Source organism: Marmota marmota, unplaced genomic scaffold (assembly GCF_001458135.2).
Source record: "Marmota marmota marmota unplaced genomic scaffold, marMar, whole genome shotgun sequence".
NCBI lineage: Eukaryota > Metazoa > Chordata > Mammalia > Rodentia > Sciuridae > Marmota > Marmota marmota.
The window spans coordinates 47,846,149-47,859,579 of NW_026000005.1; the positions used below are offsets into that span (position 1 = coordinate 47,846,149).

Sequence of the window (13,431 nt, forward strand, 5' to 3'; positions counted from 1 at the left end):
GGGGATGTGGCTCAGTGGTCGAATGCCCCTGAGTTCAATCCCCAGTACTCCCTCCCCACTCCACTCCCCCCCCCCAAAAAAAAGTAAAGGTAGGCTTGCCTTGTACCAGGCACAGCGCTAATTGAATGAAATAGGTTTTCCCTTTTGTTTTTTTAGATTTTCCCCTGTAATGTGCACTAAAACTCTATGAGATCCTATCATTACTGTCCCTGTTTAACAGATGGGAAACCGAGGTTTAGGGAGGTTGTTATTCATGTATAACTACTCCGATCCTTCATGGGCAACGGCCCCTACTTCTGTTTGTAAGCTGAGAAAATAAAGAAAAAGGGGGCAGACCAAGTAGGAATATACTAAACACGTAAAAGTCATAAAGGAAACAACCAGCGGGCAGAAACGACCCCTTCGGCCTCCTTTCCGCCAGAGTTGAGTCTCCAGCGTGGCCAGGACGCCTCCCAGCGGCCATCTCTATGCCTCGACGCTTCCGGTTTCGGGCGGGCGTCACTAGCTAGAGTCCCAGACGGCCCGGGCCGCGGGCCTGCGTGTGGCGTGTGTTGCAGGCGAGGAGGCGGGTCTTCCGGCCTCACTAAACCATTTCCGGCGGGAACCGGAAGACCGTCCCAGATGGCCTCGGGGCGGCCTGTGCGTGGAGCTGATCTCTGGGGCTGCTAGCCTTCCGGCGCTCTCTAGTCGCCTTATGCTGCGGGCTGCGGCCGCCTGCCTCCGCTGGGATTGGCGGCGCTGAAGCGCCGGGGCAGCGTGCGACATGTCTTCGGGCCTCCGCGCTGCCGACTTCCCCCGCTGGAAGCGCCACATTGCGGAGGAGCTGAGGCGCCGGGACCGGCTGCAGAGGCAGTCGTTCGAGGAGATCATCCTGCAATNGGCGGGCGAATCCGCCGGGGGCCCGCGAGAACCCAAGGCCGAGCCCCAGGCCGCCCGCGCGCATGGCTGCCACCCGGGTGCCTCGCGCCTCGGACGCTGCCAGTCTCCCTGAAGCCTTTTTCTTCCTTCGTTTCACCCTTGGGGGTCGTTGTGGAGGGTCCCCTACTGAGTCTTGTGTGCACTGTGGGCAGGTGCCTTGAGTCTGCACGCCGTCCTGGCGCACTTCGGCAGGTGGGCTCCAGAAGCATCGTGTCGGGCCATCTCTCTGATGAGGCAGGCATTGGTTGACATCAGGCGCCAACGTGAGGGGTCAGCATCGATGCCTAGTGTCCTAGAGCGTGTGGCCATTGGCTTCTGAGGGTCCTTTGCCCTTATTCCAACTCGGTGTTCTTTCCTTAGTGGGGAGGAAGGTACCCTCTGCTGTTGATGCAAAACCACCAGCGGGAAAGTGGATTTCTTCACCACCACCTCTTGCCTTTTAAGGGTACAGAAGTGTTTCTCACTCTCAGATACGTCCTAAGGAATAGATCCTTGCCCACCTCCCCAAGTTACAACTTACTTGACACATTTGGGGGAAGCAGCCGCCACTCCTCTTGCCTGAGGATTGATGAGAGGATTCAAAGTACAAATAGTTGCCTGTTATTGAATTCTGATTGTGTTAAGTCAATGGTGTTCAAATGCAGCTGCATTAGAATCACCTGGGGATTTTTACAAAGCATCCCCACTTGATAGATGCAGCAAATCGGAGGGGCTGGGGCTGTAGCTCCATGGCAGAGCGCGTCCTGAGGCACTGGGTTCGATCCCTAGCACCTCATAAAAATAAACAAAGGCATGCTGCCCATCTACAATTAAAAAAATAAAAAAATAAAAAAAATAGTTCAGAGCCCAAGCCACACCCCAGATCAACTAAACCAGAGTAAATGGAAGTAGAAAGAACACAGGTGTATCTGGAGGTTTTTTGGTGGTATTGAGGACTGAACTCAGTGCTTCACCTATGCTAGGCAAGTGCCCTATTGCTATGCTAGAATATGTATTTTGAGATTGGGTCTTACTAAGTTGCCCAGGCTGTGTCCTTGAATTTGCAATTCTCCTGCCTTAGCCTCACCAGTCGCTGGGATTACAGGCTGCTACACCCAGCTAGTATTGGCATTTTAGGATGCTTCCCAAATTATTCTGGTATGCAGACAAGTTTGAGTACTGTGGTGAATAATTGGCATCTTCGAAATTCAGTGGAGCAAGTTTTACTGTTGCCATTTTTTACATCTGAGAAAATTAAGGCCAATAGTAAAACAATTATTTGGGGTTGCATAGCAGATTAATGGTGGGGATGGGTTCACATTTAGGCTCATGATCCTTATCTTTTTTTTTTTATTTTTTTATTTTTTTAGTTTTCGGCAGGCACAACATCTTTGTTTGTATGTGGTGCTGAGGATCGAACCTGGGCCGCACGCATGCCAGGCGAGCGCGCTACCGCTTGAGCCACATCCCCAGCCCCATGATCCTTATCTTTTGCATTTGTTTTTCTTGCTGGAACTCCCAAGAAATGACCCTTTATTGCCTTCACTGCCTCTGTCCTCTTTAAAAAGGGGAGCCCTTTAGGAAAAGGGAATGCTGTGCAACTGTCATGGTCAATTCGTTATACTCTTAGAGAACCTGGGAGACCAGAACTATTTCAGAAGCATAGGAAGAAGCTCCTCTTACTCAGTGTGATTCTCTCATAGGTTATGTAACTTCAGTTCTTAGGTCTTGGCTGAGTGCTCATTCTTTAAAAGGTAATACATTTAGTTGGGTCAGAGTCCCCACTTGTCCCTTTACTTTTTCAATTAACTTTTTTGAATCTGATTTGCTGTATCTATAAAGTGGGGATGAAGCTTGCTCTGCTGCTTCATAAAAGCAGTGCTGTGTTTAAGTGCTTTGAAAGCCATCTGTATAATAATTTATAAATGTAAGGTGCTCATAACCCCATAGACATCAATTGAATGTTTTTCTGCACTTCAAAAATGGATATGGTGGGCTGGAGTTTTGGCTCAGTTGTGGAGCGCTTGCCTACCATGCATGAGGCACCGAGTTCAAGTCTTAGCACCTCATATTAAATAAATAAAAGGTCCATCAACAACTTAAAAAAGAAGAATTAAAAAATTTTTTTTAAAATTCATGACAAGTCGGGGGGATGTAGAGCAGTCAGAACAAGAGATTGGAGATGGAAAGAGTGCTTTTTTTTTTTTTTTGGCACTGGGGATTGAATTCAGGGGCACTCAACCCTGAGCCACATCCCAGCCCTATTTTGTATTTTGTCTTTTTAATATTTAGTTTTTAGTTTTAGGTGGACACGATATCTTTATTTTTTATTTTTATGTGGTGTTGAGAATCGAACCCAGAGCCCCGCACATGCCAGGCGAGCGCGCTACTTCTTGAGCCACAACCCCAGCCCTATTTTGTATTTTCTTAAGAGACAGGGTCTCACTGAGTTGCTTAGCACCTCGCTTTTGCTGAGGCTGGCTTTGAACTCGCTATCCTCCTGAGAGCATCCTGAGCAGCTGGGATTACAGGTGTGCGCCACTAAACTAATGGGTAGTGCCTGCTTGCGGGGCTTAGAGAAGAGATGGGGATGAGAAATTAGGAGGAGGCAGGAGAGTGAGACACCTTGACTATTCAGACATTCTGTTTAAGTTGGAGGGTTGACATTTGGGGAGAACAGTTCCAGATGGATTGTACAAAACCAGTATTCCTCAAATCCCAGCCTTCCCAAGCCAGTTAAGTTTTCACCTTCCATCAGCCTGGAATTCCCTGTTTAATCCTTGCCAGAACTTGAAGAGAAAGATGAAGAAGCTCTGGGGGGAGGCTTCCCTGATTTCTGGCCTTGTTTGTAGTAAAGGGAACCTTTGGAAAGAAGCCCTTTTGAATACCTTGTGTCTTGGTGATCTCCAAGGGTGGAATTGCTTTCCTTCCTGTTCAGCTGCACTGATCTGTTCAACCAGCATAAGGGAAGAAAGTGTCTTGTTTCTGCCCAGGAGTTCTATTTTCAGATATCAAGGAGAAACTAGAGTCAAGATAGAGAAGCTCTTTTAACAGGAAGGGTTGCTAATATAAGTTTTGTCAAAATTTTGTTTTGGAGCAGTTTTTATCTCAAGACTTACAGGGTTTGTAATCACCTCCTTCAAATGTAGCTGTTCTGTAAGGTTTTCATGGTCAGTTTCTTGTTCTGCTTCGTGCTCACCATATGGTACCCCAGAGGGTAGCACTTCGACATGCTGAACTGAAGAAACAGTTTCAGAATCCAGGTCTCCCTAATCTTCCCTGGTTTCTCCCCCAAGCACAGGGAGGGGCTCTCATCAAACTGAGAAAACTTTCCGAAAGAAATTGGATTGTTTTAAACTCCCTCCCTAGCAATTTCATCAAAATAACTAGGAAAGATTAACCACACCCAGACAGGCTTTTATCTACAGATTACCTGGGAGACATCTGTAAAATAAGACACTCTTGCCTTTCTCCATTTCCCTCTCCCCTGTGAGGAAGGGTATTAAGCTTCTACCATATGCTCCTTCTATTATAACAGGGGTTATTTGTCATGACCCTCCAATGAGGGTAGTGCCCTCCTCATTCTGTTAGTGTAACCACCTGCTTTTACAAACTCTCATTATTGTCAGTAAGAAAAATCTATAAATTTCTCGTCTTACTCTTTCATATGTTGGCTCCAACCTTTATTTTCAGCTACTTATCAGAAAATTATGCTGTTCCTTCTTCCTGAACCATCTTCTTCCTTTGAGACCTAACTCATGTCACCACCTGTGAAACCATCCATGAAAACAAGTCATTATTCTCTGGACCTTTTTATAATTTACCACATTAGATCTGGACTTCTTCCTGTTAAGGACTCTCATTTGTGTTTGTATTCATAGTGCATAGTGTCCTGATCTAAACAGTAGTCATATTTGCCAAATTCAAGTGCTTCTGTATTACTTAAAGGTGCATAGCGTTTTGTTTTGTTTTTGTACCTGGGATTGAACCCAGGAGCACTTAAACCACTGAGCCACATCCTCAGTCCTTTTTTATTTTTTATTTTGTTTGAGTCAGTGCCTCGTTAAGTTGCTGACGCTGGCTTTGAACTCACAATCCTCTCAAGTTGCTGGGGTCACAGGTGTGCATCACTAAGCCCAACTGGTACATAGCATTTCACTTTGCCATTGGTGTTTTAATTCCCAAGGTAAAAACAGTTAATTTTGGAAGTAAAACATTTTGACTCCCTCAGAGGGGTGACATTCCTGCAGGTGTTACTGTAGCTGGGCTGCCCAAGTTAGGTCAAGAAGCATCTAGGAATGTATGTTCCTAGATTTTATACGATTGTTACAGTATGCAATAATGAGGACCTCACACTTTGATACCTAATAATGATGTCAAAGCAGGTCTGTCTTTTTTTTTTTTTTTTGGTCCCAAGTTTTGTAAGATATAAAGTATAAATACAGTATAATAACTTAATTTCTGAACTATTTCTTGTGTATATAGATAACAAGTTGCTGGAAAAGTCGGATCTTCATTCAGTGTTGGCCCAGAAACTACAAGCTGAAAAGCATGATATACCAAACAGGCATGAAATAAGGTATTTTGAAACTAATCTTTATTATTTGTGTCATTGTCTTTAGCATTTGTCTCAGTTCAGTTGTCACTTTTCTAAAAGCAAACCAAGTCCTGTTTTCTTCTATGCTCCACTCCAGTTTTTGTCATCTCCTTTCAAATAAGAACTGCTAAAACCAAGTAACTAAAAGCATTGTTTAAAAGATCCGTACATACCTAGAAGACTTACCAGAACAATGCTGTCAGCTTGAGAAATTTCTGAAGCAGTTCACGTGGTAACCCTAGGTCAGGTTATCTCCTAACCCAGGAATACTTAGAGACAAGTAAATATTCCCGAATAGATTTACAGAACTTTTGTTAAAACAGAATTGACTGGCAAATAAGCACAAATTGCCTTTTATACAGTAAGGTCTGTTTGATTCTTATTTAATGTTTTCAACCTTAGCTTGTGAAATCAAATTAGCAGGTTGCAACAAGCTTTTGTTTCTTCATTGTATTTTAAGAGAAAGTGTTTGCCCTGCTGTGTTACATACACATGTTTATATAGGGTGTTTGAAATATTTACTCATGTATGTATTACTGTATGTGTACATTACTTAGGGTCATGTTCATAAAATCAAAGTCATGCTTCATCAAAGCAGCTTAAATGGGCTTATTCTAGAGTCTTACTGGCCTCTTTCCATGATGTTTGCACATTTGTTGGTCTGGAAACAGTGCCCATTATATTTATCTATTGCTTTATTCTTTTTGCACATCGATTTAACACTTGGCAATTGTGAAAACAAAGCTAGAAATTTAAGGGTTTGTTGTTGTTGTTTTAAGTGGTGGGTATGGCCTCATTGGGAATCTTCTGAGTAGTTGCCTGCCATCTGTGTCTCCTAATCTGGCAAGATGGTCTCCTGGGAGGCGAGAGTGGGAAAGATCCCAAAGCACAGATAGTTTCCCCCATCTGGGTTCCGTTTTTTGCTTAATAACAGTTCAGGAGATCCTGTTACTTTCGCTCCTGGGGTTTCTTTCATAGTACTTAAGATATTAGTTACGATGTAAATAAATATCTGACAATTCTTTTGGCTAAATTTCACTGGGATAGTCAATTTATTGAAAGTCTTTTCCCACAAACATTATCTGTAATTTGTCTTATTCTCCTGATTATCTTGTTCCTATTAATGTGTCCTTGTTTCCCATGAGTCATCTATGGTTCCTTTCTCCCTCAATATCTTTCCCCTCCATGTATCCACTTAGTGCCCCAGGTTCTTTGCCCCACAGTCTCTCAATCTGTCCCTTAGTTTACATTTATTTTGCCATTATCCCCTTTCTCTCATACCTGGACTTTGAAGAGTCTGCTCACTTCAGGCTTTTGTGACTGCAGTATGAACTGGGCACAAAGGGGTGTTTGCTAGGGGTGTGTTAAAGATATTCAGAGAAGATAAGTGCCTGGTTGATTTCCTTCCCTATGCCTCCTCTATCTCTCCTTGGGTCCTGCTCATTTCATTGTAATTAACCAGGAATTTCTATACCTGTACATCAGTTATTAGATTTTCCTTGTGTTTTCATCACTTTGCCTAGAGGCAAAATTCTGACTCTTCAGCCTGAGAGTAGTTTTCTAAGTATGGTTCCCAAATGAGTATCATCATCTGGGAAGTTATTAAGAAGTAGGGGGGGTTTCCTTTGTTTTTTTTTTTTTTTTTTTTTGGCNGTCCAGTAATCTCTTTATGTCCCAAGTTTTTAACTCTGAATATTTCAAGAAAACTGACACGGGAGCATTAAAATAGGTTGAAAATCATAATCTAGACTTCACACATAGTATTATATTCATGTCAATGGTGTTATAATTACTTTTTGGGGGGTGTGTGTACTGAGGATTGAACCCAGGGGTGCTTTACCTCTGAGCTACATCCCTAGCCCCTTTTATTTCTTGAGACAGGATCTTGCTAAGTTGCTGAGACTGTGAGACTGTCCTCAAATTTGCGATCTTCCTCCTGCCTCAGCCTCCAGAGTTGCTGAGATTACAGGCGGATGCTGCGGTGCCTGGCTAGAAATAGATTCTTTGCCCCACCCCCAAGACATACAGAAATTTTAGTGATGGGTCCAGTAATCTCTTTATGTCCCAAGTTTTTAACTCTGAATATTTCAAGAAAACTGACACGGGAGCATTAAAATAGGTTGAAAATCATAATCTAGACTTCACACATAGTATTATATTCATGTCAATGGTGTTATAATTACTTTTTGGGGGGTGTGTGTACTGAGGATTGAACCCAGGGCCTTGTGCATGTGAGGCAAGCACTCTACCAACTGAGCTATATCCCCAGCCCTTACATTGTTATTTTTAAATTATATGATTACATGTTGCATGTTGTATTTAAGTTTCACAGGTGTTCCACATCTGGGATGATGGGACCAAAATTGGTTTTAAAAAAAACAACCCTGTAGGTGATTCTGATAACCTCTAAAGTCTGAGTGACACTGCTTTCCTAGCCACTCTGAGGCCCTGTGAATGAGCAGATTCCCAGCATCTTTGAGCTTTTTTTTTTTAAATGAGTAAAATAGGAAGTCTTTGACCAAAAACTTGTTTTTTAAATTTTTTAGTTTTCATTTTACAAATCTTTTTTTCTAGAATGCCAGTTCCTGGGGAGGAGGGGCCACATGTTTTGCTTCACATAGTCCATATTGCTTTGCATTTAAATGAAAGGATTTAGTACAATACCTTCTAATTGGTCTTCCTAATTTTAGATGGTTTCATGTAAGGCACGTTCCAGTGTCTAATCTCATGGTACTTCATGGGCTAATGTAGTAAAGTGCCTGGTCACCTCAAAGGTGAGTCATCTTGCTTAGATATGCAGCAGGTATTCATGTGGAGTTGGAGGGTGAAGTTAGGAGGATTATTATTATACTGCCTCCATCCCTCTTTTTTTTTTAATTTTTACTTTTATTTTTTAGTTGTTAATAGACCTTTATTTTATTTATTTATATGTGCTGATTAGAGTTGAACCCACTGCCTCACACATGCCAGGCAAGTGCACTACCTCTGAGCCCCAACCCCTCCTTCCCTCCTTTTTATTATGTTACAGGTCATATGTAATGGGCTGCTCTCCCCTCTCCCTTCAGAATGGGTATCTTGGCCGGCCTTCTATGAGCTTTCATTGAGCATTAGATTTACCTGCTTGCTCAGTATGGTCTGGTAATGCTCCTCTGTAGTTTTAGCCCAGACCCTCCTCCTGAGCATAATTTCAAAATTCTAGTGTTTTGTTAAACCAAAACTCTTGAGGCTAGGGAATTCCTGAAATAAAAAGACTTCAGTTTTGAGGAGGGTAAAAGCCCTGCACCCTGCATGTATGCACCCCTGAGAGAGCTTTGGGATAGGAAGGTAGCCCATAAGGAGAACTCGTTGCTTTTGGACTGGTTGGGGTTCACAGTCCAGAAATTGTATTTGTAAACAGAGGATGGTGGCCCTGAGGGTTTGCTGTGATGGGATTTTAAGTCAGTTTTTCAAGGCTTCTCCCCAGGAGCTGGTATTCTAGAGAAAAGATTTATAAAATGAAAGCTGCTATAAGAAAGCCAAACTCTTGACCAAGGATTTTCTAGTTTACTTAACAATAAAATAAGGCATCTGGTGTTTTGTTTGCAGCTAACTGTAGTTAACTGATTAGTTCCCTTATCTCTTTACCCTTTGACCTTTGCAAGGTAGGACATCTTAGAATTTTTCTTTGATCAGAGTGTACTGCTATTTTTGATATAATACAAATAATTTGCAATTTGTGTATTGGGGGGGTGCTGAGGATTGAACCCAGGCCCTTGTGCATGCAAGGCAAGCACTCTACCAACTGAGCTATACATCCCCAGCCTGCAAAGTTTTCAAAACTGAATTCACTCTTTTTTTGGGGATACCAGGGATTGAACTCAGGGGCACTTGACCACTGAGCTACATCCCCACCCATATTTTGTATTTTATTTAGAGACAGGGTCTCACTGAGTTACTTAGTGCCTCACTTTTGCTGAGGCTTGGCTTTGATCCTCCAGCCTCTGCCTCCCGAGCCGTTGGGATTACAGGCATGTACCATCACACCTGGCGAATTCACTTCTGATCTAAACTCATTTTCTGAGGCTTCAGGAACATGCACATGTAAGCCTTTAGCTTGGAGCTCTCCAGAGGTTCAGATTCTGGAACCCTTCCACTTGACATGCACATGGATGTCCACAGTTGATCTTTTTAGGCCTTCCCCAGACCTGCCGCACCCACCGTCTTGCCATTTCAGTAGACAGGCACCTGCCCTTTACCAATTGCTCAGATCAAAGGTCTTGATCATACTTGACCCCTGTCTTTCAGACCCTACTTTCAATTCCAAGGCAGGTCTCTTCAAAATGAATTTGACACATCTCCCCACCTCCCTGCTGCCACCATAGTGTGAGCCTCAGAGCCTGCTAATGGGTCTCCCTGTTTCTGCCCCTGCCCTTTTGCAATCTGCTCAAATCCATCCAGTGGTCTTTGAACACCACCGTCCTTGGGGGGCTAAAGAGGTTTGGCATGATCTCTGCACCTCTCCCTTAGCTCCTCTGTCCCTCGGCACCTGAGCTGTCACCCCCCCACACACACACCCTGTGCTTCCTCTCAGGCTTGCTCCATCCTCAGAGGGTCCTTCTCTTGAGTCCACCTGGCTTGTTCCTCACGGCTTTACTTTATTGTCCATCTGCTCGATTGGTTGTCAGCTGCATGAGCAGAGCTCCATAGTCCCTGTCTTCCTGGCACCAGCAGTACCTGATACATGACTGCCACTCAGGCACTTAGCAGTGAGTGGGCTGGTTGGCTGCTTTGTATTTACCTGCGCTTTGTTCAGGAACCCAGCCGTTTATTCCTGCCCTGACTGGTTGTGGCATGGGGTGTTTGGTTTGCTATACCATGTGTCTCACAACTTCTACTTTCCACGCATTACTGGGAACACTAAATGGTTTCTTAGCTAGGCTGATATGTACATGTTTGAAATTCTGGGGTTATTGTTCCATTGTCTAATTGGAGAGGTTTGAAGTCTGATTCCCCCCACCCTTTTTGCATATTTTCTTGATTTGGCTGGTGGTGATTAGTCCTGGACATGATGGCACATGGAATGACAGTCAACTACAAGAAATGGCTCAGCTGAGGATTAAACACCAGGAAGAACTGACTGAATTGCACAAGAAACGTGGGGAGGTAAAGGCAACTCCTCTCCCATTCTGTCTTCTCTTTCAAGGGTCCTGTGCGGGAGATGGGAGATCAGCCACTTCCCTGGGAATTAGCAGCAGTCTAACTAAATTAGGCATTAAAAGCTCTCTTTGTGGGATTGAAAGAGTGGGGAAACACGAGGAAATGCAAGGTCCTTCATGGAGAGGTGAGCCATGGTCAAACCACCCAGTTACCGTGCTTCAACAATGGTGTGAGAGACACAAGTGAGGAAGCTTTTGAGAACAAAAAGGGGCTTAGAGTTTGATTCACTAAAGATCTTTCTAATACTTATGAAACTTTTTGAGTGTGAACTCCAAAATTTCAGTTATTAGAAGGAGTCCTAGTTGTGTTTACCCTGAATGGTCATCAATGCAAAGCTCCAAATGAGAGAAGACAGTTAACTAGCAGTTCAGCCAAGTTGATGTGAGATCTGGGGGTAGACAGGTATTCTCAGCAAGAACCTGGTAGTCACCTAGAACACTTCATCCACATTTCCCTTTGCAAGGGAACAGCAGACAGTTCCTAGGCACATTACGCATACCCCCTCTGCCATTTACTACCTTTCTTGATACCTTTGCCCAACCCCTCAAACACACACCTTTCTTTATTAAAAACTAAGTGGATTGTCACCCACTATTGGTTTTCAAGTGAGATTCTTTTTTTGAGTGACTTAGGAGAGTGTTCTCTGTCTCCCAGTTAGCTCAGTTGGTGATTGACCTGAACAACCAAATGCAGCAGAAGGACAGGGAGATGCAGATGAATGAAGCAAAGTGAGTAGAAACCTTTCCTCCTTAGGGTTTGGTGATTGGTTCACATGTTGTGTTTTGCTGTACCCTTTGAATAGGGCCTGTAACCAGTGGTAGCCACGCTGTAGCCAGCAAGTGTCTTATTCCAGTCAATGCAATCTGGGCCCTTTTTCTGTGCCAAGGAAAGGCAAGCTCAATTCCCTTAGGCCCTAGGGTCCCAACATTCTCTAGGGAAATAACTGGCCCTTGCAAGGGTTCCAGAGCATTTGTTTTTTTTTTGTTTTTTTTTTGAATTTTTTTAATATTTATTTTTTAGTTCTGGGCGGACACAACATCTTTGTTTGTATGTGGTGCTGAGGATCGAACCCAGGCTGCACGCATGCCAGGCGAGCGCGCTACCGCTTGAGCCACATCCCCAGCCCAATGCCAGAGCATTTGTAATCCCCTCATGGTGGCCTTGTATGGATGTTGGTGTCTTCCTGTGGTGGAGCTGAGGCTATACTGAGAGCTTGGGACTCATGGGTGGTGTGTAAGTGAGCAGGATCATTTTTGATCAGAAACAAGAAAACGGGGATTTGGAGTCTTAGCACCATAGAGCTGCAGAGCCTCACAAAAATACCTTGCGAGCACCTAAAGTTTCCCTTCCTTCAAATCCTGCTTTTCTCAAAACTCTTGTTACTAGTCATTTGTGGGCAGGAGGAACCTTGCACTGGGTGTTTCCTAATAGGATTGTCCTGAACACCGTTGGTCCAGGTCTGGTGTGTGGCTCATGTTATGCTACTGGGCTAAGTTCACATAGTTGGCTTGCCCACGTCCTCTGGCTGTAATGCAGGACTCTGGCCAAGGACACTTCCTCTTCTGACGGCATGCTTTCAGAATTGCAGAATGTTTGCAGACGATCTCTGACTTGGAGACAGAGTGCTTGGACCTACGCAGCAAGCTTCAAGACCTTGAGGTAGCCAACCAGACCCTGAAGGACGAATACGATGCCCTGCAGATCACTTTTACTGCGTTGGAGGAGAAACTGAGGAAAACTACTGAAGAAAACCAGGAGCTGGTCACCAGATGGATGGCCGAGAAAGCCCAGGAAGCCAACCGCCTCAATGCAGAGAACGAAAAGGACTCCAGGTGGGCATAGTCAGTGGTCTCCTTTTTCAGCAAAGCAGAAGCTAGTTCTTTAAAAAGAAAACAACATACAGGTTGGGGGTGAGAGTGTACCTGGCCTGTGCAGAACAGAAAACACTAACAGAATCACCAATAGTGATAGTGAGAATAAAAGAAATTTGCGTTTATAAGGATACTTGATATTGAGCCATGGAATACCTCCCAGAAGGGCAGGGCAGAGGCCTTCTGACCAACAGCCAGGAAGCACTCCCATCCTGTACACTAGGAATTTGCATCTGTGTGGTAGAAATGAAGCTTTTTAGAAACCTGACCCCTATCCCCAATCTATGACATCCATGCTCAATGTCCACTGCCTTACATATGCTCCTATTCAAACGAGCAATATGGCTCTTAGAGCAGTTTTATCCAGATGTGTTCTGACCAACCAATTCAAAAGTTTTTGGCACCAAACCCATGATACAACATGGGAAAGCTGGGAGAAGGGTATGATTCACCTAGAAAAGCAAAGAAAACTAGCTGATGCACTATTCACAGAAGCCCAGCAGAATTGAACCCTTTTCTAAAATCCCCATACCAGTAGTTCAGTACTTCATTTAGAAGACAGATTATAGGAAAAATCCTAAGGAGTAACTGAGCTTATGCCCTACCACATAATAAATCCACTTAGATGGGAAAGGCAGTGTAAAATCAAAGCCTTGGTCAAGTTAGAAAATTTGAGGGACCGTCTGTTTATTTTATGAAGTGTTCCTAAAAAGGAGTCTTGGAGGACTTTCCAAACATAAAAGTAATGATATTAAAGGGTGGCAGTTCAAATTTTTTTAGGTTTCTCAACATCACAGACACTAAAACAATGAACCAGGAAATGCTCTCTTAAATATCCATAATAGAGTCAATAAGGAAAGATGAGCACAA

At 43.8% G+C, this 13,431-nt stretch overlaps 1 protein-coding gene across 3 annotated transcripts in view; it reads left to right on the forward strand.

Moving 5' to 3' along the window:
• Positions 1-596: 596 nt before the first annotated feature.
• Positions 597-13,431, forward strand: part of Atg16l1 (autophagy related 16 like 1) — a 35,498-nt gene continuing 22,663 nt past the window's right edge. For all 3 annotated transcript variants that reach the window (XM_015481581.2, XM_015481582.2, XM_015481584.2), the window contains exons 1-5: positions 597-878; positions 5,383-5,476; positions 10,531-10,636; positions 11,345-11,418; positions 12,271-12,522. In XM_015481581.2, the coding sequence (XP_015337067.1) occupies positions 764-878; positions 5,383-5,476; positions 10,531-10,636; positions 11,345-11,418; positions 12,271-12,522 (641 nt within the window). In that variant the 5' untranslated portion in view covers positions 597-763. The remainder of the gene's footprint in view (positions 879-5,382; positions 5,477-10,530; positions 10,637-11,344; positions 11,419-12,270; positions 12,523-13,431) is intronic.